This window comes from Mustela nivalis, assembly GCF_964662115.1.
Source record: "Mustela nivalis genome assembly, chromosome: 4".
Lineage (NCBI taxonomy): Eukaryota > Metazoa > Chordata > Mammalia > Carnivora > Mustelidae > Mustela > Mustela nivalis.
The window spans coordinates 161,832,409-161,856,156 of record NC_139023.1 but is presented as its reverse complement, the minus strand read 5'-3'; the positions used below and the strand labels follow the sequence as shown (position 1 = coordinate 161,856,156).

The 23,748-nt window shown below is 40.6% G+C and overlaps 1 protein-coding gene across 2 annotated transcripts in view; it reads left to right on the top strand.

The window, feature by feature from the left end:
- The first annotated feature begins 1,362 nt into the window (after positions 1 to 1,362).
- XPO7 (exportin 7) overlaps positions 1,363 to 23,748 on the top strand; it is a 90,694-nt gene continuing 68,308 nt past the window's right edge. For both annotated transcript variants that reach the window (XM_082729305.1, XM_082729303.1), the window contains exon 1: positions 1,363 to 1,509. In XM_082729305.1, coding sequence (XP_082585431.1) covers positions 1,492 to 1,509 — 18 coding nt within the window. In that variant the 5' untranslated portion in view covers positions 1,363 to 1,491. The remainder of the gene's footprint in view (positions 1,510 to 23,748) is intronic.

The following is a 23,748-nucleotide window of genomic DNA, read 5'->3' as shown; positions in this document are numbered from 1 at the left end:
ACACCGCACAACACAACATTCCAGGGGTTCGGTTTGCCAGAAGCAACAGTCAAAAGCTTATGTTTCACTTCTGCCTCCAAAAATCTCCTCCCCGTAAACCTGACTGGCAGAGGCAATCAAGTTATTTCGTACAGACCCTAGCTGCAAGGAAGTGTGGGTAATGTAGTTTTTAGGTGTCCTACCTCTGCAAACCAGAAGGAAACGCTAGGAGGACCCAGATTGAAAGGAATGCTGAACACCAGTCCGCTCTATCCACAACAGGAAATGATTCACTACCCCCTTCATTTCCACTGCAGGTGGTAGCCCCCAGTCAATATAAACTTCAAACAACCAGTAATCTCAGAATCCAGCAAAAATTTAATCTGGGGGCCTTGACTGGAAGCAAGAGTGAAATCCAATGGAAAACAAAAACCAACATTATCCAATACCGATAATTACTAGGGAAAAGATGGGAACTGGCCTCAGCCGGTAGGGACTGACCTGATCTGACCCAGGGGATTGACTATACCAGTCAGACTGAGCCCAGGGGTCCTAAAGCCCCTTTATCTCACCCCCCCCACCACCACCACTTTTCCCAGCAACTGACCCCTCTCAGGAGGCAGTCTATTATTAAGATATTAATTATCTAGATTATTAAGATAATAATCTATTTGTGAATATTGGAACTGTGCCTTCTGAGTGTTTCCATTGTCACCACTATTTGGCGGCTCTTCCCATGAATGTTTCTGGAGGAGAAAAGAACAGACATGAAAACAGGAGGATCACTATTCGGGTTGCTGGTAAAACGCAGGATCAGAGAGCAATGGCCCTTATCCCCTGGAGCAGAAAGCTAGAAAGACAAAAATAAATTCGGTTGACGACGGCCGTTCACTGGAAAGTAAAGAATAATGCAGACATCCTAAGTGTGTGGGGGGGTACCGGGGGCTGGCGCCGTGAAGACCCCTCGGGGGTGTGATGTAACAGCAGTTGCACGGTGGGGATGCGACGGGCATCCAGGGGCAAGTCGAAAAGAGGACACTCGGGAAGAGAGGAATCCACCAGGTGCTGGGTTCTGGGCGGGCATAGGTCCCGGCCCCCCTCCCGGAGCCCTCACCAAGCCAACAAGCAGCAAGCAGCCCCAACTCCCGCTCCAGCGCCCGCCCGCCCGCCGGAGCCAGCGCGGCCCCTTTAAAAACCATGTAAACAAAGCTTTGTTCCCCCGGCTCCCCCTCCCTTCGCGCTCCCCCGGCCCGCTCCTTCTTCCCACCCCCCGCGTCTCCGGGCCGCTGACGTTGCCCGCGCCTTTACGCCGTCCCAACGGCGCTGCGCATTCTCCAACCGCGGCCCCAGCCGCCGGGGCCTGCGCAGCCGAGCAGCGCTACGCCGCGAGCGTAGCGCGACGAGCCCCCAGCGCGCAGGCGCAGCGGCGACGGCGGCGGCGGCGGCAGCGGCCCCGGCCGAGGTGCGCGCTGGGGGGGAGGGGGGGCCGGAGAGGAGCATGAATGGAGCAAAATGGCGGATCATGTGCAGGTGAGAGGAGCCGCGGGGGGGAGGCGGCGGCCGCGGAGAGTGGGGAGTGGGGGGAGCACGCGGCCCAAAGGGCTCGAGCCGGCTCGGGGCTCGCCAGGCCCGCGCCAACGCCACTCGGGGCTCCGGAGCCGCCGCCCGTCCCGGAGCTCCGGGGCCTTTCCCGCCTCCCGGGCCGGGGGCCTCCTCCATCCCCTCCCACCCGGTCCCACGCCTCTCGCGCGGGGATGGAGGTGCAGGAATCCGTGCCCCGGCGCGCACAGCTTACATCGCTTATCAGTCACTGTCTTTCCGCTGGAAGGAGGCCTTCCGCAAGTCCTCTTGCCCCCCAAGACCGGGAAGGGAGGGAGATCCCCTGGTCCGCTCTGTCCTGAGGGGTCTGCCCCATTACACCCTCCAGCTCTACACAAATAACAAAAAGAAAACCTCACACTGGTAAACCTCGCTCTCCCGAGTATTTCCCGCCGCCTTCCTCTTCACGCCCCCGAATACAAGAGGACACCCCCCCCCCGAACTAGCCTCCTTCCCCCTCCCACGGATGCGCCCTTCACTCCCACACTCCCAGTCGCACAGCCTATGGGGCCGAGCTCCCCAGTCCTCCAAAATGGGTGCTCAGGCCTGGGCCCGCCCTCCCTCCTGTCCCCCTATCCACAGTGAAGGAGTTGAGTGCCCACACCTCCTGTGAAACGCGGGGTGGAGGGGGGTGTGTCTGAAATGAGAGATTCAGTGTTGGGTGCGGACGTCGCTCTGGAGGGTCTTGATCCCACGCAGGAGCTGCCCCAGGCGTTCTTTGGGCCCAAGCCACTTTTCTTCAAAGACATGGCACGGGCCCTGCGAAGGGACAGCCCACACCAGACCTAGTAGTAGCTGAAGGAGTGCAGGGTTATTTCTTACAAACTCGATAAAGTTTTCCCTCCCTGTGCTCTAGACGGATTCTTTTTATGACAGTTAGTGATATTAATCTGTTGTCAGAAGCTTTCAGATTTTCTAGGTAACTGCACAGATTTTGTGTTGTGGGAAGTACAGAGAGCATAAGAAGTGTCACCTTATTTTGCATACTATATAGTATCATTTCTCAAGTAAAAAGAATGATCTTATTCCTGATATGTGTACAAGAAGCTAGAGTGTTGTGACTTCTCTCAGTTGTTTAATTGGGAAAGAAGGCACTAATTTTCAGGCCCAGAGATCAGTGGAGTATATCTTTGGAGTATGAGGGACAAGTTATCAGGACAGAATTATAAAAAATTTAACTGCAGGTGGAACACCCCATGATTTGTGTTTTAAAGCCAATATCATGACCTAATTCAAAAATAGCAGTAAAATTTGATACAAGGTGATACTAGTAGTAATAGTGTAGCACCTTGAGTTTTATAGCAGCCATTTCTAAGAAACATGAATGATTTTATGTGATTTGAAAAAAATTCTTCCATCCTCAAAGAGTAAGTAGATAAGAATTATTTCTCTAAGGCAAACCAAAGCGCAAAATGATACGAGATTTACGGAAGATAAAGCTAAGGGGACCAAAAGCATTTTGGCTCTGGGTCTAGTCTTTTCTACTGGGGAAAAAATAGCATCCTTGAGCATTCCAAATTATGGTTTGAATGGATAATCTTTCTGACTGATGGTTTGGAAAGCAAAGGATGTTTGTTTACCTTTCCGAATATACATTTGTTCTGCGTCCTGTAAGGACTGTCTCTGAATGTAGTCTCTCCCATACCTTGAACCCAAAAGGTTGTCATTTCTCACAAGAGAAAAGTCAAGCCTCATCAAAGTAATTAATCTTCGTAGCACTTTGCGGTCAAAGGAGGGTCTACTGTATTTTTAATAAGGTGATATTTTTCTCCCACCTACCCAAGAGTAAAAATCTACCAAAGTTAGGAATTTACTAACTTTTTTAAAAAAGAGGAGTATGTCAGCCAGTGTTTTATCTTACTTTTAAGAGCTGTAGTGTGTTCTTTGAATCAGCAGCCTTTATTGCAAAAGAGTAAATTCGTGAGGGAATTTTTTTCTCTTTAGATAGAATGGGGCATGTTGCTTTTCTTTGTTAGACCTCTAAATTAGTTTTAGTATTTGAAACTTACTGATTTTTCCCTGGTGCTTCACTGTAACAGAAAAGCTTCCCAAGACAATGCTCTCTCCCCAGTATGGAATGAGTAATTAAAAGGATTAAAGACAAATGTGAAGTTGGTTGAGGGGTGATACTTTTCTCATAATACTACTTGAACATGAAGTTTAAAAAGGAGTCTGTTAACAGATTCTAGACAGTGATTATTTGAAAGTTTCATATGTATTACTAAACAGTTGAGTCATTTTTGTGTCTAGTACTTTTCTGAACCACCAGGGTGAGCAGTTTTGTTTTTGTTTTTGGTTTTTGGTTTTTTTGTTTTTTGGTTTTTTTTTTTTTTTACTGACACTAAGCGAGTGTCATATGATTCTCCGTCTGAAGTACTGAGCATTTCTTCTGATATGTGTTTTATGGAAGACTTAAATGTTACAAAACGTTAGTAATGGGAGAATTACAACATTTGCTCTTTCAGCTCTGTCATTGAAATAGTCAAGCCTCTTTAGAAGAGTGGCTGTATGCAACTTAACTTACAGTGGTGGGTCTCTTGTTCCTAGATGACCTTATCTAACACTCTCCATGCCGGCAGTGATTACAGAGCATTGACTGTTAAAAAAAAAAAAAAATCAAACTCATTTTGTATTTATCTTCAGTTGCTCCCCTTCCCTTTTTTTTTTTTTTAATATGTAAAGTTAGATGAAGTTAGTGAGGATTCAGTATCTTCAGTTACTGACTAGTTACTGCAAAGAGAAGACAATTCTTAGTGTACAATGGTAATGAAAAAAATTAAGAAGAATCAGATGTTAGCTTTAAAAGTGCTAGCTGGTGTTCAGTGCTAACTGGTGTTCAGAATCTTGAAGGAAAAGAAAAGAGCATATAATATTATATATAATAATATATGTTACTTAATTTTTAAGTATATAAGTGTACTAACTATATAATTATTATAAGTTAATAATATACATGGAGGATAGTTCTGGGGTTTTGTCAAGATTTATTATGTTTTTAGGCTGGGCCTTACACGGAATCTTTAAGTATTATTAACTGTGCTCTGCATTATGTCTGTAACAACAGAAGATACAGTTTTCAAATAGTCATATTTTATTTTAATATAAGGTACAGTAATTAAATATTGACTATTGATGTAACTTTAGGGAATCACATAGAAGAATCTTTACAATTGGCAGGTTAAAATTTAAGAGTGCAAAAGTTTAGCCTGATTATGGTAAAACTGATAGTTGTATTTTCAGCTTTCAAAAATACGTAAGGAAATGATTGGAGCTATGGGTAGTCCATTTTGAGAAGAGAGTTCTGTACAACTTTCGAGAATTTTAAGTGGAAAAACTCAGTAAGTTTTGCAACTATTTTTCAGTCATATCATAATGCTTAATGTGTACAAGGCCATTTGCTGTACTGTGCACTGCAAAGAATTCAGAGCTAAGAAAGACACAGGAGCCAGACTGCTGAAATGTTAAATTTCTGCTGCTCTCTTTGGGCAGGCTTCCAAAGTGCACATGTAAGAACTAATATATTGATTTCAAAACATGCTACATTTGTGTTGGATGATACTGAAATAGCTATACTCCCTCATTCACCCCATCTTCCTCTTCTCTGGGTTTTTATAAGTGATATGTCTATATTTTGGAAGAACATATTTATATTTACTTACTACTCTGACTTTGGTACATTTTATCTTGTGAGAAAAGCCTTCAGAAAAATGAAGGTATACATGTGATATCATTCAAACACTTATGCAGTAAAACACAAAACATTATGTTATAATGGAATCTCTAATTTAGATGAGGTAGGAGAAAGAAGCATTGAGAAGATCCCTATTCTGTATCTTACAGAGAAACTAAATTCCATTTGATGCAGAAGTTGGTGTTCATAATCTCCAGCTATATTTTCTTTTTTCTTGGCTAGATTTTTGTTTTTGTTTTAAGATTTTATTTATTTATTTGAGAGAGAATGAGAATGTGTGTGTGCACCAGTGAGTGGTGAGAGCAGAGGGAGAGGGAGAAGCGGACTCCCTGTTGAGCAGGGAGCGAGAGGTGGAGCTCCATCCCAGGACCCTCAAATCAGGGTCAGAGCTGAAAGCATACACTTAACCAGCTGAGCCACCCAGGTGCCCCTCTTGGTTGAGTTTTGAAGGCCTTTCAAGAAGGAAATATTGCCAATTTAAACCAATAAGCTAATGTCTCAGGTACAATTACTGAGCTTTCTTTTTCTTTGCTTACTTCATTATATATAAGGAAGGTAGTGTTTAGAAATTGCATCATCTTTGTCTTAACCACCAAACATACAGAATCCCACAGAATTTCTCAGAGTCAGAATCAGGAACTGGCTTACCTAGACTATGCATTCTAGTTTAGGGTCTTTCCACTTTAGGGTCTTTCATATGCAGTCAGGCTGGCAGCTGGGGCTACAGTCTCTCACAGCTTGACTGAGGATGGTGAATCTGCCCCAGTAAGTTACTTGGACGTGGCTGGACTGAGGGCCACTGTGCTTTGTTGACTCCTTCGCAGAGAGGTTTCGCAGGGATCTCCTAGTATATAATTTTGAAGTATTTATTTTTTACATTGTATAATGATGTCTGCTTTGTATAAGTGACCCATCTTTGTTACTGTTTTTTTTTTTAAACCTCTTAGTGAAATATACCTTTAGACAGGTACAAAAACCATGTGTTCAGCTTGATGAGTTTTCACAAAGCAAGCACTTATGTAGCTAGCATCCAAATCCATAATATAATCAGTGCCTCAGAAGTCCCTCTGATGCCCCTCCCCAATAACTACCCATCCATCCTTCCTCCTAAGGGTAGCTACTGTGCTGTCATTTCATTTTTGAGTATACTTTTAGAAGTAAGGCTGAGTAAGACCTATCTATGAGAGCTTGAACTTCAAAGCCAGGGAAGACAGTATTAGAGCAGTGGTTCTTCAGTTTTGGGGGGGGGAGTTTGATGTTTTGTGTGTGTGTGTGTGTGTGTGTGTGTGTGTGCGCGCGCTTAGAATGTGATGGAAGCTGTATGCTCTCCAGGAAGGAAAAGCATACCTGCACAAAAATTTGCCTACAGTTTCAGGTCATTCATGAACTTTAGAACTAAAATTTAAAGATAACATTTCTTTCTAGATGAAAATGCTCACCGCATTTTTTGAGAAACTAATTTGTGTTTCCCTTTTCACCCACGTGGAAGGGTAGTTCAGGATCATAATATGTGTTCCTGAAGAGTTACATGCAGATTGAGTTTTTAAATGTTGAATTCTTGAGACTGATTAATAGAGACCATTAAGCATCTGCTAATGCCCTTTCTTAGTGCTGTAGAAACACATGGAAGGAAGTACAATATGTGATGTCTTATTTTCGGGGGCCGTGCACTTTAATTGGGGAGATAAAAAGCCTGGGTTATTGAGTTGTGAATTTATAATGAGACCATGGTTTTCTCAACATGTCAGTGAATGAGGGAACTATTACTCCCATTGCTCCCCACCCCCCGCCATTCCAGTACATGTGAGTTCATGCCTCACATTTATAGTGACTCACTATAGCAGGGAATTCTCAGTGGAATGAGATGGAAGAGGGGCGCAGATCTTGGGGAAAGGAAGAGAATTGTCAAAAATTGGGTCCTAAAGTATGTCAGATTTGCATCCCTGGCCCTTACTTCTTCATAAACATTCATGCGCACTCACATAAAGACATACACACTCACACTCTTACTACTATAAATGGAAATTGAGAGAAGGCAGAAATGGAAACTTTATGCTAACATTAATTGGACTTTGAGCTGCTTGCCACTTTACATGGTCTCATTTAATGCTCACAGCAACTCTCTAAGGTAGATATTAAAGAGATCATAGTCAGTGAATTTTCCTTGATATAGTCTGATGAAAGGACCTGGTGTCTCTGGAAGACTGGAGAACTGTTGGAAGCTTTAGGTGATGATTGTGATGGTAGTTACTGTCAAACTTAACTGGTGTGGGATCTTGGTTGGGGGAGGGGAAAGGGAGATGCCAACTTTTATTGAGCATCTGTTAGCCAGGCATCCTGCTAAGTCCTTTTATGCCATTTCATTGGGCAACTCATCTAGTCTCTTTGAGCTTGGATTAGGTGATCTGTTAAGTCTTTTACACTTTGAGCATTCTGGCTGGAATTTCCAGTTGTCTCCCTTACTATTCTCTCCCAAATAAACTGCCCTGTTCTTAATACATACTTAATACTGTCCTGAATTTTCCTAAAACATTTGTGCTTATACTAATATTTCCATTTCATCTCTCTTAAATATAACAGATAGAGGTCTGTTATACAGAATATATAAACAGACAGAGGTCACAAGTAGGCAGAGAGAAGGGGGAAGCAGGCTCCCTGCTGAGCAGAGAGTCCAATTGGGGGCTCCATGCCGGGCTCGATCCCAGGACCCTGAGATCATGACCTGAGCCAAAGGCAGAGGCTTAATCCAATGAGCTGCCCAGGCACCCCAGGCATTCATCTCTTGATCTCAGCTCAGCTCAGGTCTTGATAGTGAGTTCAAGCCCCACATTGAGGCCCAGCATGGAGCCCACTTTAAAAAAAGAAAAAGAAGTCCCAGGATTTAAACCTGTCTTAGAGACAGATTGGTTAGATGAAAAACAGTTAGAATGCTTTCTTACAAATACCTTGGCAAACAGATGAATGAAATACCCCTTGTGCGACTTCAGGAAGTTGTAATCTTATAGCTATAGTGGCCTTTTTAATGTTTAAGTGTATGAACTTATGTGGGACACAAATACTGATCTCTTTGGTACTTTGTATGGTAAGGTATGATACGTGAAATATGTAGTCTCTAAATTGGAGAGTTATGCTAGACATTTGCCAAAAAGCTTGAGTCACTTGTACAGTTAAAATTGTTGTGTTTAAGGCCAGAGAAGGAAAACAGTGTTTTTTAAAGTGTATTTTTCAATTCTCTTTAGAATTCTTTGCAGAGTTTTGAAAGCATATATCATTTCAAAAGGCAAAAACCATTTCAGGGCTTGGGTTCTTAACCTCATTCATCTCCACTGACTCCTGATTTTGGTGTTTTATTTCTCTCTTCCAAAAGGACATTGTCTAAGTCAAGCATGAAATTAATTTGACTATACGAAGCTGTAACATACAGTTTTCTCTGAGAAGAATCTGGGAAGCCATATGTATATTTCACGTACCTGTAATTGGGTGGAAAAAAAATTCATCCAAATTTTACCCAAGGTATAGCCACAAATTATTTAGAATATTATTTGTTTTGTGTTAGTAGGTGATTTTGTTGTTGTTGTTGTTGTTGTTGAAATCATCAGCTTGTCATTGACCCATCTGAGGACTCCTTGTAAGGTTTGTCAAAAACTAGTCTGAGGAATACCTAAGAATTTGAAAGAATAGATAAAACTTCCTGGGAAATGGGACCTTGTTTTCTTTATTAATAGTTTGAACTGATAATGTTGTGCCATAGATGAGCAAGTTTTATCAAGCTTTCCAAAGATCTATAGTGAAATGCTTTTAAATAAATTGAACTTGAGTAACAGGTTGTATTTAAAATAAAGACATTATCCCGAAGGCATTACAAATGAAAACCAATTCCACATTGGAGTCTAATTTAAAATCCATGTTCCAAACAGGGAGATTAGAGTGTTATAAAAAGGAAAGGTGTGTAGGTTCCCAGAATTCCTAAAACCTTTCCTCAGAGCTCTTTGATTTAGGTATCCTCAAGGTATCAGGAGCACATTTCCAATAAGAAGTGATAGTGTGAGACTTCAAACTAACTTTGCATCTATCCCTTGCTTTCCCACTTTCTCAAATATAAATAGCGCTTTTTAAAAAAAAGTGAATATATCAATTCGTAAAGATTGCTGCATGTAATACTGATGCCATTGGAATCAGATTTTCCTTTAAATCATCTTTATGTGCACAGTAAATTGCATCCATTTAAGATGTACAATTGAACAGACACATACCTGTGACTCCGTCACCATGAACGAAATACAAAAATAGTTCTTCTAACTCGACCATCTATCCTTCCCTCAGCACCAGATCTGCTTTCTGTTACCATAAATTAGTTTTCATTTCCTGGAATTTTATGCAGTAGACTTACTGTGTACTCTTGTTTTTTTCTTTCTTTTACTCAGCATGTGATTTTGAGATTCATTCATTTTGTAGGGTAGTATTAGTAGTTGGCTATTTTTATTACTGAATAGTATTCCATTGTATGAATGCATGTATCACATTTTATATATCCATCACACTTTGGAGGGATACTTGGGTTGTTTCCAGTTTTAAGTCACTGTGAAAAAGGTCTGTAAATATGCAAATGAAAGTCTTTGTGCAGACAGAAATTTCCATTTTTCTTGAGTTAGGTACCTAGGAAAAGAATGGCTGGGTCTTATGGTATATTTAACTGTTTGTTTGTTTGTTTGTTTATTTAGTGAGGGCTGGGGAGGGGCACAGGGAGAGAAAATCAAGCACCCAACACCAAGCCCAATGTGGGGCTTGATCTCACAACCATGTTATCATGACCTGAGCTGAAATCAAGAGTTGGACACTTGGGGGGCGCCTGGGTGGTTCAGTGGGTTAAGCCTCTGCCTTCGCCTCAGGTCATGATCTCAGGGTCCTAGGATCGAGCCCCACATCGGGCTCTCTGCTCAGCGGGGAGCCTGCTTCCCTTCCTCTCTCTCTGCCTGCCTCTCTGCCTACTTGTGATCTCTCTTGTCAAATAAATAAATAAAATAAAATCTAAAAAAAAAAAGAATTGGACACTTGGGCACCTGGGTGGCTCAGTGGGTTAAAGACTCTGCCTTCTGCTCAGGTCCTGGTCCCAGAGTCTTGGGTTCAAGCCGTGCATCAGGCTCTCTGCTTATCGGGGAGCCTGCTTCCACCTCTCTCTGTGCCTCCTTCTCTGCCTACAAATAAATAAATAAAATAAAATAATAAATAAATAAAATCTTTAAAAAAAAAAAAAAAGAGGAATTGGACACTTAAGTGACTGAACCACCCCAGCACCCCAGTATACTTAACATTTTTTAAAGAAACTGTAGGTTTTCTTTTTCTTTTTCTTTTTTTTAAGATTTTTTTAAGATTTTATTTATTTATTTATTTATTTTTTAAAGATTTTATTTATTTATTTGACAGAGAGAGATCACAAGCAGGCAGAGAGGCAGGCAGAGAGAAAGGAGGAAGCAGGCTCCCTGCTGAGCAGAGAGCCCGATGCGGGGCTCAATCCCAGGACTCTGAGATCATGACCTGAGCCGAAGGCAGCGGCTTAACCCACTGAGCCACCCAGGCGCCACCTAAGATTTTATTTATTTGACTGAGATCACAAATAGGCAGAGAGGTGGGGGCGGGGGTGGGGTGGGGTGGGTGGGGGAAGCAGGCTCCCTGCTGAGCAGAGAGCCTGATGTGGGGCTTGATCGATTGTAGGACCCGGGGATCATGACCTGAGCTGAAGGCAGAAACTCAACCCACTGAGCCACCCAGGCGCCCCAAGAAACTGTCAGTTTTCTTAAGCAACTGTATCATTTACTTTCTCACCTGTACTGTATAAGAATGCCACATTACATATCTTCATCAACCTTTGATATTACTATTCTAGTGGGATCTATGGTTTAACTAGCATTTCCTCTATGACTATGGGGTTGAGTATCTCTTCATGTGCTCACTGACTTTTCATGTATTTTAGAGGTTTGCAAACCAGGCTGGAGGTTTGGCCCCTCAGCCTGTTTTGGTATGGCCTGATAACTAAGAACAGTTTTTAACTTTTTTTTTGATGGTTGAAAAAAAACCTAAGAGGGACACCTGGGTGGCTCAGTTGGTTGGACGACTGCCTTTGGCTCAGGTCATGATCCCGGAGTCCTGGGATCGAGTCCCGCATCGGGCTCCCAGCTCCATGGGGAGTCTGCTTCTCCCTCTGACCTTCTCCTCACTCATGCTCTCTCACTGTCTCTCTCTCAAATAAATAAATAAAATCTTTAAAAAAAAAAGAAAAGAAAGAAAAAAAACCTAAGAGTAATATTTCATGGCACACAATAATTATATGAAATTTGAATTTCGGTGTTCTTAAATAAAAGTTTCATCAGAACATAGCCAGCCATACAAGTTCCTTAACAAATTGGCCATGGCTACTTTTATGCTGCAGTGTCAGAGTTGAATAGTTGCAACAGAGACCTTTTGGCTTACTGGCCCACAAATCCTAAAATACTATCTGGCACTTTACCAAAAAGTTTTGCAGACTTTCGGGGTATTTGTCCCTTTAGATCTATTGCCTGACTTTTGGGTAGGGGAGGAAACAGCCCAGCATGGTTCTAACCCAAACCCTGTTTGATAGGAACCAAATCAGGCTATATGTTTTTGTTGACTGTGGCATTCTCAGATCTCTACTGCACTGGCCAAAATGGTAACTGCTAACCACATGTTGCTATTTAAAATTAATTAACTTAAAAATTTAGTTCTTTAGTCACACTGACCACATTTCCATTACCCATTAGGGTCATATGGCTAGTGACTACCAGATTGCACAGTGCAGGTAAAATACTACTTTTATCACAGAAACCTTGATTGGACAGTGCTACTCTGGAATTAAAAACTTATACCAACTGAGCCAGAGGAATGGAAGCAGAAGTAAGCTAGATCTTCATTCTCCTAGGTATATAGACAAATGCAAATGCCTATTTTAAGGTGTTTAGTTAAGATTACTTACTGTTTAGGGGCGCCTGGGTGGCTCAGTGGGTTAAGGCCTCTGCCTTCGGCTCGGGTCGTGATCCCAGGGTCCTGGGATCGAGCCCCGCGTAGGGCTCTCTGCTCGGCAGGGAGCCTGCTTCCTCCTCTCTCTCTCTGCCTGCCTCTCTGCCTACTTGTGATCTCTGTCTGTCAAATAAATAAATAAAATCTTTAAAAAAAAAAAAAAAAAAGATTACTTACTGTTTATACCATGAACCTATGATACGTTCTGTTCTCTTAGTCAAATAAGGAGAGGAAGCAGTCAACTCATAAAAGAAATTCAGAATTTTACTGGTAGGAAATAGTGTCTTAAGGACTTTAACAGTGGCACAGTTAGTTAGGATTGCGACTCTTGGTTTCGTCTCAGGTCGCAAAATCTGCTTGAAACTCTCTCTCCTCTGCACCTTCCCCTGTATATGCATTCTCTCTCTCTCTCTCATATAAATCTTTAAAAAGAAAAGAGGGGTATCTGGGTGGCTCAGTCGTTAAGCATCTGCCTTTGGCTCACGTCATGATCCCAGGATACCGGGATCGAGCCCTACATTGGTTTCCCTGCTCTGCGGGAAACCTCCTTCTCCCTCTCCCATTACCGCTGCCCCTGCTTGTGTTCCCTCTCTCACTGTGTCTCTCTCTGTCAAATAAATAAATAAAATCTTTAAATAAATAAATAAATAAAAAGGAAAGGACCTGGAAATATTTTAAGTTAAAATGGTTGAGAGAGCTTAGATAGCTTATTTTAAGATAGAACTAAAAACTAAAAACTGTTCTTTGTGATTCTGCTCCTGGGCAGGCAAAACTGATTATGAATAGTGAACTGGAGGTCAATAAATATATTACCAAGTGGTTGTCCTCTTCTTTGGCAAAAAAAGAAAGAAAGAAAAAAAAATTCTGTAATTATTATACCTGATGAACTATCTTGTTTTTATTTTAAGATCACAAGTAGGCAGAGGCAGGCAGAGAGAGAGGGGAAGCAGGCTCCCTGCTGAGCAGAGAGCCTGATGCAGGGCTCGATCCCAGGACCTTGAAATCATGACCTGAGCTGAAGGCAGAGAGGCTTAACTCACTGAGACCCTCAGGTGCCCCTAATTATCTTGTTCATAACAGAGGGATGTTTATAGGTTTTTGTGATTGGTCATGTCAGTATGATCCATCCTAGAAATAAATGTTTTGCTGAAGTAAGAATCTAAATGTACCAGCTCACACTGAGAAAGTGGCATATGGGTGTTCTGTTGATGTTCTTGTATGTAGACCTAAGGAAATATGTAACACAGGGTATTTTGGAGGCTTCCAGAAAGATACATTTTTAAACAGCTTTTGTCCTATGTCGTTTCAGACATAGTTCTTGTCAGATTCTTTTGACCTGATGTGTCTCCTAGTACCCTAAATGTGTCCCCTGTTTGCTCTTTGACAGAATATTGTTGTTTAGAATAGTATCATCCTCTTGGTGAATTGATAAGACAGGAGAAATGACAATTAAAATACACAGATGAGTAAACATTACTTCATTTGACTGCTAATTTTTTATTGTGTGCTGTGTGCCAGGTAGTGGCTATATAAAGGCGAATAAGGTACAACATCTACACGCAAGGACCATAGTGGCTAGAAATGTGTGCCAGTGAGAGAAGTAAAGAGATGTAGGTAGGACACATGCATGCATAGAGCACAATGAGATACACCTCAGTCTTCCCTTGGAGAGCCAGAAAAGTTCTTTCTTTCTTTAGTTTATTTACTTTAGAGAGAGAGAGAACACAAGTGGGAGGGGGAGAGGGAGAGAAAATGTCCGCAGACTCCACGCTCACAGGGCTCTATCTCACAACCTGATCAGAAACCAAGAATCCTATGCTTAACCAACTGTGCCACCCAGGCACCCCCAAGCCAGGAAAGTGTTCTAGAATGGTGAGTACTTAAGCCAGATCTAAAAAGACATAGTGTTCTCTAGGTCAATAAGCATACTAAGCAGAGAGATACTACGGTAAGGAAAGCTATATCTGTTCATGGAACATTCCAGGGAATTGAAAACAAATATTGCTGCTGTATAGAAACTAAAGAGGAGCAAGGTGAGAGATGAGACTTTAATGGCAAGAAAGAACCAGAACATGTTGTTCTGTAGATGTGTAGTTGAAGGTTTTTAAGTAGAAGTAATGGAATAATCACATCACTGTGTTGATGGTGTAGAAAACTGGAGGTGGACAAAGTTGGACATAAAGCAGTACTGTATGCAAAGTAGCTGGGACTTGTATTAAGGTCATAGCTTTGAGGATGGGGAATAGGAGATTGATATTATGAAGATTACATTTGGCGGGATTTGACAGTCAAATGTGTAAAATGAAAAGGCAGCTTCCACGTTTCTGGGCAGCTAAGCAGACAGTGAATGAATGAGCAAGATGTTGAAGAAGTAATAAGGTCTGTCTCGAATATACAGATTTTGAGGCGCTGGTTTACATTTGAGTGAGGATACCCAGTAGGCAGTGTTTACGTGTTACCAACTTGGGCTAGAACTCACATCATCATAGTGAAAGCCCATTTCAATAGCCTTCAGATGTTGTAAATACAGGTAAAATATTAGGTGTTCATAATACACACCTATCTGAATTCTTAGTAAGTTTATAGCAAACTGTAAAACTTGAGTGAAATTGATGTTTTATTCTAGTTTGTATTCTGAAACAGCATCAAATTACCAGCAGCAGAGTTGAAAATACATTTGACAAACAGCCCTGAAATTGCATGCATTTAATGCAAAAAAAGAAGAGCTCCTATTCTTGGAAATTGCAGTAAACCTTAAGATGTTAAACTACTCTGGCCACTAATACTTCTGCAGAGTCTCATTCTCTGAGCTAGCAAGGCAATGTGGCCACCAATACTGCTTAAAGGTTTCTTTATTTTAGTTAAGGTATTTAAGACTTAATCTGACCTTGGTCTGTTTTGTCTCCCCATCTCATTTTCAACTTTTGGGAAACAGATGAGTTTTTCTTTATGCCCCTCATTATAACTAGTGTTTGAGGGGTAGAAGTTTTTAGAGAAAAAACTTCTAAAAAAAAAAAACTGTTGGGGCACCTGGGTGGCTCAGTGGGCTAAAGCCTCAGCTTTCGGCTCAGGTCATGATCCCAGGGTCCTGGGATCAAGCCCCGCATCAAGCTCTCTGCTCAGCGGGGAGCCTGCTTCTCTGCCTACCTGTGATCTCCCTCTGTCAAATAAATAAATAAATAAATAAATAAAATCTTTTTAAAAAAAATGTTTCTTCTATTAGATTCTTCTAAATCTTCTCTTTTGCAACTTGTCTGGTCCTCCTCATTTGCTGACTTGATAAGTTCCTTGAAAGCATTTTTCATAGATCATATAATAGTGTAAACTTGAAAGACAAATTGATATTTTATAAAACTGTTAAGGGAAAAAGTATTTAGAATTACAGAGAATCAGAAAACCAATATGTATGGGGTATGTATGCCAAAACTTCTTAAGAAATGTTTACTTAATACTCATTTTTTACGTTTTTTTTTTCCCCCCAGAGGGGAAGTACAGAACTCTGAATTCTTTCCTTCTCTGAATCAAAGTTCAGGGTTCCAAGATTAAGTATTTGTGATTGCTTTTATCTTTTTTCCTTTACTGCGCTGTTTTGTTTCCTGTGTTCCTTTTTGTTGAAGCTTCTAAAGGAGTACATGCAGTGTTTGGGGTTTTCTCTTGGGAAAAGAGAACTGAGAAGCTATCTTCTGAATTTTTAGGTCAGTAAAAGTCCAGTCCTCTTTACACGTTTATTTCTGAAATCTTTCATCCTTACTAGCAAACTTCTAAAAGTTTATGATCAATAGTTAGACTGCAAGTCTTAATAGATTAGAGGAGATGCTGTCCTAATATCTCAGGATATTAAATCTCAGCTAGGTTCAGAAACTGCAGGTTGTTCATTCTTGATATCTGTGATGTACAAGCATATACAGGTATAAAGAAATAACATACAAAAGAGGAACATTCAAGGAAAATTGGCTCTGATGTTGCTTAATATACGTATTGATTTCTTTTAGAGAATCAAGGATGTAGGACAAGAAAGTATTATTTGGCCTGTGGTATACAGTAGTATTTCACTGCCAAAATATAGGTGTGCAGCACATTCTGAGGTTTGAGAAAATCATTGAAATGTCTTCCTCATTTTTCTGGATTTTATAATGTGTGTGTGTGTGTGTGTGTGTGTGTGTGTGTGTGTGTGTGTGTGTGTGTGTTTAAGATTTTATTTATTTGACTGGGAGAGAGATCACAAGTAGACAGAGAGGGGGAAGCAGGCTCCCCGCCGAGCAGAGAGCTCCATCCCAGGATCCTGAGATCATGACCTGAGCTGAAGGCAGAGGCTTTAACCCCCTGAGCCACCCAGGAGCCCTTGGATTTTATGTTAATATTGTTACTGTTGTTTAACCGGTGATATGGCTACAGTTTGAAAATTCCTCTAATTCAGGCCTTCAGATTGTTGATTCTCCAATCACATACACAGATTTGTTTAAAAAGGAATATTGCCCTGACCCCTGTTTTTAAACAGACGGCTATTTTAATGACGTATTATAGTGGTTTGCTTTCTGTTTAATATTATATTTTATTTATGTGGGTGTATTAAGAAAGCATTTTAAAGCCAGTTAACATTTCTCCACCAAATGTACTGTTTTTTTTTACACACAACTGAATATTGAGAATGTTTCATTTATGACTGCAGTAGTTGTGTTACGTGTCTGTGGTAATCAAAATGATACCATTAACGGGTTAATGAAATGGGATTAGAATTACATAATTTTTAAATTAGGAGGAATCTCAGAGTGTGATGACACAATTAAAAAAATCGTATGCCCTCTTTTTGTAGGATAGTTATCTTTATATTATTATTTTCTAGGGATAATGTAAGAATTTAAACTTTTCCAACCGTAACAATCTTTAACAATCTTAATTTTCTTACACAATTAGCACAATTAAAGAAAAAGTACAAGGTTTAGACAAAAATGGGTTTGGAAAATGGTTTCTTTAATTGCTATTTTGCTTCTGTGGGTCTGACACTGTGCTACATACTAGAGATAAAGCAAAGAACAAAATAGGCGTGGTCCTTGTTTATAGATATTCTAGAAATTGTACCAGTAAATATATATTTACAAACTATGTTAAGAGATAGAAAGAAAAAGGTATACTGAAAAAAGGTATACTGAAATCTTTTGGGAGTACTGATTTCTCATCTTTTTTAAGGATTTTATTTATTTATTTGAGTGAGAGGGAATGAGAGCACAAGTCAGGGGACAGGAAGAGGGAGAAGGAGAAGCAGACTACCCGCTGAGCAGGGAGCCCAATTCAGGGCTCCATCTGAGGACCCTGGGATCATGACCCAAGCTGAAGGCAGACGCTTAACTCACTAAGCCACCCAGGAGCTCCTGATTTCTTAGTGTTGGGTGAGGATATGAAGGGAAAAAAGAGGACCGTGTTTCAGACAAAAAGAAATGGTATATTTAAGGCCCTTACGGAGGAAACTTCCCCTCTCGGGATTGGAAGAGATCATCCTACCTGAAGCTTACTATATGCCAAGGAGGGAGACAAGGCTACAGAAATTACCAAGTGCTAGAATGTGAGGGGTTGCTATGCAGGCATTCAGACCAGATTTCTCAGAGATTTGAGTGATTTATTAAAATATTCATTCCATAAACTAAATGGAAAAAGCAAGGAGTGAAACTTGGTGTAGTATCTTGGTTGTAGTATCTTGATTCTGGTTTTCAGTTGCAGAAGCAGATGTTGTAATAGCACAGAGTAGATTGTGATTATCTGTGTGATTTTTTTTCTTTATTGTTTTCAGTTTAGCTGTTGGAATTAGTCATGAAAAATGATATGACTGTCTTTTGATGGAGACTGTATTTTGAATAAAATACCCTTTCCCTTGGGCATCTGGGTGGCTCAGTTGGTTTGGCTCAGATCACGATCTTGGGGTCCCATGATTGAGCCCCGCATGGCACTCCCCATTCAGCGGGGAACTTGCTTCTCCTTCTCCCTCTCCTTCTGCCCCTCCCCCAGGTCATGTGCATGCCCTCTTTCCCTCTCTCTCTCTCAAATAAGTAAAATCTTTATTTTTTTTTTTAAGATTTTATTTATTTATTTGACAGACAGATCACAAGTAGGCAGAGAGAGAGAGCGGGGGAAGCAACCCTGCTGGGTAGAGAGCCAGATGCAGGGCTCTATCCCAGGACCCTGAAATCATGATCTGGGCCGAAGGCAGAGGCTCAACCCACTGAGCTACCCAGGCACCCCTTGAATAAGTAAAATCTTACCAAAAAAAGCAAAAAACAAAAAACCAGTAAAATCTTACCAAAAAAACAAAAAGCCCTTTCCCCAAGATAATTTGTTATCCCTAAGGAGTGTACTTGTTGTATGCATATACATTTAAAGTTGTGTTTTGGTATATCATGTATATATGTATGTGTGTGCATGTACGTTATTATTTAGTTTCAGCTGGCTGGAACATTTATTCTTGTATTTGTAGAAAATTGAACTGTTTTCTTGAAGAAAACATAATGTCCCTTGGTTAAATCATTCTTTTTTGGATATATTGGTATTTATGTGGAAAAAGTAAAAACTTACATTTTTACTATGCTTTCAGTTTTACCTACGGAAGTTCATTTTTGGATAAAGGTATAATTTGACTTTTTCTCCCACATGGATTTTCTCAACCTTATTTATTATATGGGTCACTCAGCCCTTCTGCACTGATCTATATTGCCACATTTGTGGTACAAATTCCCTTCTAGTGCTCTGTCTGCTCATTGGTGTGTTTCTCTATTCCTGTGCCCATATCATACTGTCCTAATTCTTTTTAAGTTTTATTTATTTAAGTAACCTCTACATCCATTGTGGCTCAAACTCACAACCCTGAGACCAAGAGTCACTCACTATTCCGACTGAGCTGGCCAAGCACCCCCCATACTGTCCTAAATGATGGAGCTTTCTAAGTTTTGGTCTCTGGTAAGGCAGTGCTCCCGAACTTCTTGAAAATGGTCTCCATTATTCTTGGCCCTTTTTCCTTCCATATGAATTTTAGGATCAGTTTTGCCAAATTAATAAGATTGGATTTGGGTTGCTAATATTTTGTTTTGGATTTTTGTAACTGTTCATGAGTGAAAACTGGCCTGTAATTTTCCTTTGTCATACTGTGCTTTCCCTTTGTCTGGTTTTGGTGTCAAGCTTATAGTAGCCTCAGCCTCAGGTGAGGAGCTTTCCTACTTTTCTTTTCTTTCCTCCCCCCCTTTCTTCTTTCCTTACTTTTCTGGAACAATTTAAGTAAAGATTGGTATTAGTACTTAAATGATTGGTACTATTCACCATAAAACCATCTAGCATGGTTTTTAGAGGTAGGACAGTAGATCTACTCACGTTTTCTTTTCTTGAGTCATTTGTAGTGAGTTGTATTTTCTAGCTTTTCATTTTATCAGAATTTTCTAATTAATTGACAATGTTGGTAGAACTTTTTTTTTTCCATCCCTGTGCTATCCTTCCAGAATGAATTTTCTTCTCTAGTATATGCATCCTTGTTTCAACAATTTGAACAAGAAACTCAGTCCACTTTTGTCTGGAAAGGTTTTTATTTAGTCCTCACTTGTGAAAGATCATGTAGCTGGATATAGAAATAAAAAAGAGAGAAATACTGTCATTCTTACCCATCGAAAAGGTTATTTCATTGTCTTCTGTCTTTTGCTCTCAGGAATTCTGCCGTCAGTCTTATTTCTTTAATAAAACTAATCCATGTTTTGGCTGGGACATACAGACTGGAACAGTCTCAATTTTTTACTCCTTTTGTCTTGGGATCCCATGTGGTTTAACATTTGCCTGGGACAAAAGTGTCCCAGCTTAAAGAATAAATTATGTGGTCACTCTAAGATTTCCTCTTTGTTTTACATGTTTTACTACAAAATTGGTGGCTTGATTTTTTTTTAACTGATACTGTTAGATATATGTTGCATTTTCTGAAATTGGGGATTTATAGTTTTTATCAGGTCTAAAAAATTTTCTGAATATTACCTTTTGCCTTCTCTATCTTCCCTTCTGGAGGCCTTTTCAGATATGCTAGGATCGGCTCTGTCTCCTGTATGTCTTAACTACTCTCCTATTTCATGTCTTTAGTTCCCTTTATTATGTAGAGTTTCTGCAGATTTCTCTTTTAGTTCACTAACTCATTCTTCAGCTGTGATTACTCAGGTGTCTAACCCGTTTGCTGAAGCTTTTGATTTAATTGACTTATATTTTCTATTTTCACAATTTCATTTCATCTTGATTCAAATCTGCCTGTTCCTTTTTTCATAGTGTCTTGTTCTTTTAAAGTTTTGATTACTTCAACATCTGTACTCATCTCTGTCATTATCTCATCTGAATTTCTTAGAGGTTTAATTCTGCTGTTGGTCTGCTGATTCTGGCCTTCTTCATGTGTTTTCAGTTTTACATGATGAGCTAAACTGGAGTAGAGATTTGTGTGTGGGAACCTCTGTGGTCGGGGTTGGAGGTGACCTCTTCAGAGAGATTTTGCATTTAATTCCACTTAGCCCAAAAGCATCATTGGCCCAAAGGCAATGAGGTGTTAGTATCAGGACCTGCAGTTTCCTAAACTGGAGTGTCACACCAGTCCTTGGTTACACATTCTTGTTTTTTTGATTTTCGGTTTTTTTCCTTTACTGAGTTCAGATTGAAGTAGACAAGCTTTCTTATTATCTCCTAGTTTGGTGAGCAGATTTTACTTACATTTTAGTATTATTATTTTTAGTCCACCCTCTTTCTGAGCTACTTTATTCTCCAGTACAAATCCAGAATCCTTGGGGACTTGGTTCCCATTCCCCAGCCAGTGCAGGCTCAGAGCGTCTTTAGTCCTTGCACTGATATCAAAACCTAAGCCCCTACATTTCCAAGACCAAAAGCCAACAGGCCCCATCTGTACCAGGACAGTCACAGGCCATGCTTGCTTCTCTGGTTTTTAGTTCTCTTAGTTTTTGGCCCTAGTTGGTTTCTTCTGCTTTTTAGTTACAAAGCCATGCATATAAAAGGATTTTTGTCTTATTTAAATAGCAGCTCTACATGTTTGTGTCAGGAAGGTTGGAAGCTAACTAGTTTGCCATTTTGCCAGAAGTCTAAACCTAATTTGCAGTGTATCTTCAAATGCATGATTTCTTTTGATTTTTATATCAAGGTGCAAGCTTCTTCCAGGTAAACAGACTAGTTGGAAATTAAGCTTGTTGCCCAAAGTCGCAGTCAATGAAAGGGATTACAACTTGAGTATTAAGCTCCAAGTGTAAGTCTCTTGGCAACACTCCTTCTTTTCCACTGAATACAAATAGATAATATTTGTTGGTATGTATATCCATTTTTACTAAATAGCTTGGCTTTTTGCTTCTTTCTCATAGATAGGATTTTAAGAGGAATTTATTTTGTTATACAGTCTAGTCTAGTGGAGGGAGCATTGGATTTGAAGCCACATCTAAATTTTATTTATTTTTTTTTTAATTTTATTTATTTATTTGACAGAGAGAAATCACAAGTAGATGGAGAGGCAGGCAGAGAGAGAGAGAGGGAAGCAGGCTCCCTGCCAAGCAGAGAGCCCGATGCGGGACTCGATCCCAGGACCCCGAGATCATGACCTGAGCCGAAGGCAGCGGCTTAACCCACTGAGCCACCCAGGCGCCCCACATCTAAATTTTAATAGCAGTGTAACCTTGGGCAAATTCACTGTCAGAGCTATAGTTTTCTTGTCTGTGAAATTTTGTGTGAGGTATTGGGACTGCCTCCTAATTAACTCTGTGGCCCTCTCATGCCCATTCAGAGTCCCTGTGAGGAGTCTTTCTTTGCTCAATTTCTGCAGATCCCAGGGCTTAATCTGCTTTCTTTATTTTTAGTTGCCACTATTATTCTGTCCCTTGTGGCCTTCTTTCCCTAAACGTTTTTATGCAGTGTCTTCTCCTGAAACAACATCCTAGGCCTCTTCTTTCCTCATAGATTTCATTGCTGATCACCAGTAGGGGACTGATGAGGAGTAGCAACAGAGAGTGTATGCTGAGCCCTCTTCACATAGCAGGTGCTTTTTAAAGTGTGCTTATACAGTATCTTTAGAAGCTGCATGACAACACAGTCGGGTTATTGTTGTTATTTTCATTTTATAGATGAGCAAACTGAGGCACAAATAGGTTATCTAACTTGCCTGTTTCACTTAGGTAGTAAGTTATGGAGTAGAAATTCAAACCCACGAATGAGCTATTTCCTACAGTTCTGCAGTATATACTAAACAACACCAAATTCTCGTAGTCATGGCCCATGATTTATTGTTTCCTGACTCCCTCCTGAGATGGAGTTGGAGGCATCGGCCCTTTTGTTTTATTCTCTTGAAAACCGGGCTCTCTGGTCTCTTCCTTCTCTCCTCCACCCCTACCGCTAGGAGGATCACTTTGGGCTCTACCTCATCCTGCTGAATCAGAATCTTGGTTATGGCAGTGTGATTTTTTTAAAGAACACCCCCAGGTGATTCTGATTAGCAGTTACTTAGGGGTTACTGGTAATTATTTCTTACACCATGACCTCTCTTTAATCTAGAAGATATAATCAGCAGAACAATTTTTGCCCTCTTGTTTCACAGAAGCAGTTTGAATCTGCAGTCCTTCACACATCTGGGTCACTAGATTTCCTCTCTATTGAGGATGATTATGTATGATGTCTTTCCTAACCAGTGATGCTGTAATGACTAAATCATACGTATTCTGTATTAGTCTCAAAAGATCAATCCCCAGACTTTCATGAGACTTCAAATTTTGCGGTACCCTGACAGCAGCATTTGCAAAGTACTGTATTTCTTGACTCACTGGTCTGTCACCTGTTCTACACACAAAAGGGTTATGTGGTCTTAGAAGCTGGGAAACTACATATTGTATCTCTCAGAAATTTATGGTGTACATTAGCATACTGAAGGACCCTTAGAAATTCCTCAGGTGAAAACTGCTCTTTGCTTTGTTTAACTTGCCTCTCCCAAAGTGTAAGCTCTTTTATTCATGCAATTCTGTTAGTAGCTGGTGTCAGACATGCAATGCTCTGTAGGTAGAATTTTCTGTTGTGTTTTTGTTTTTGTTTTCACTTGAAAGGGGAAATAAGGGGCGCCTGGGTGGCTCAGTGGGTTAAGCCCTGCCTTCAGCTCAGGTCATGATCCCAGGGTCCTGGGATCGAGCCCCGCATCGGGCTCTCTGCTCAGCAGGGAGCCTGCTTCCTCCTCTCTCTCTGCCTGCCTCTGCCTACTTGTGATTTCTCTCTGTCAAATACATAAATAAAATCTTAAAAAAAAAAAAAAAGAAAGAAAGAAAAAGGAAATAATACCTGCTTCATATTGGGTGGTTCTGAGGATGAAGTGAGAGTTGAGAGGTAGATGCTGTGTAGCTAGGCTACTCGCCACCTATGGATGTGCCTTGCTACTACATACCAGGCTCAGCCAAACAAAAAACTTG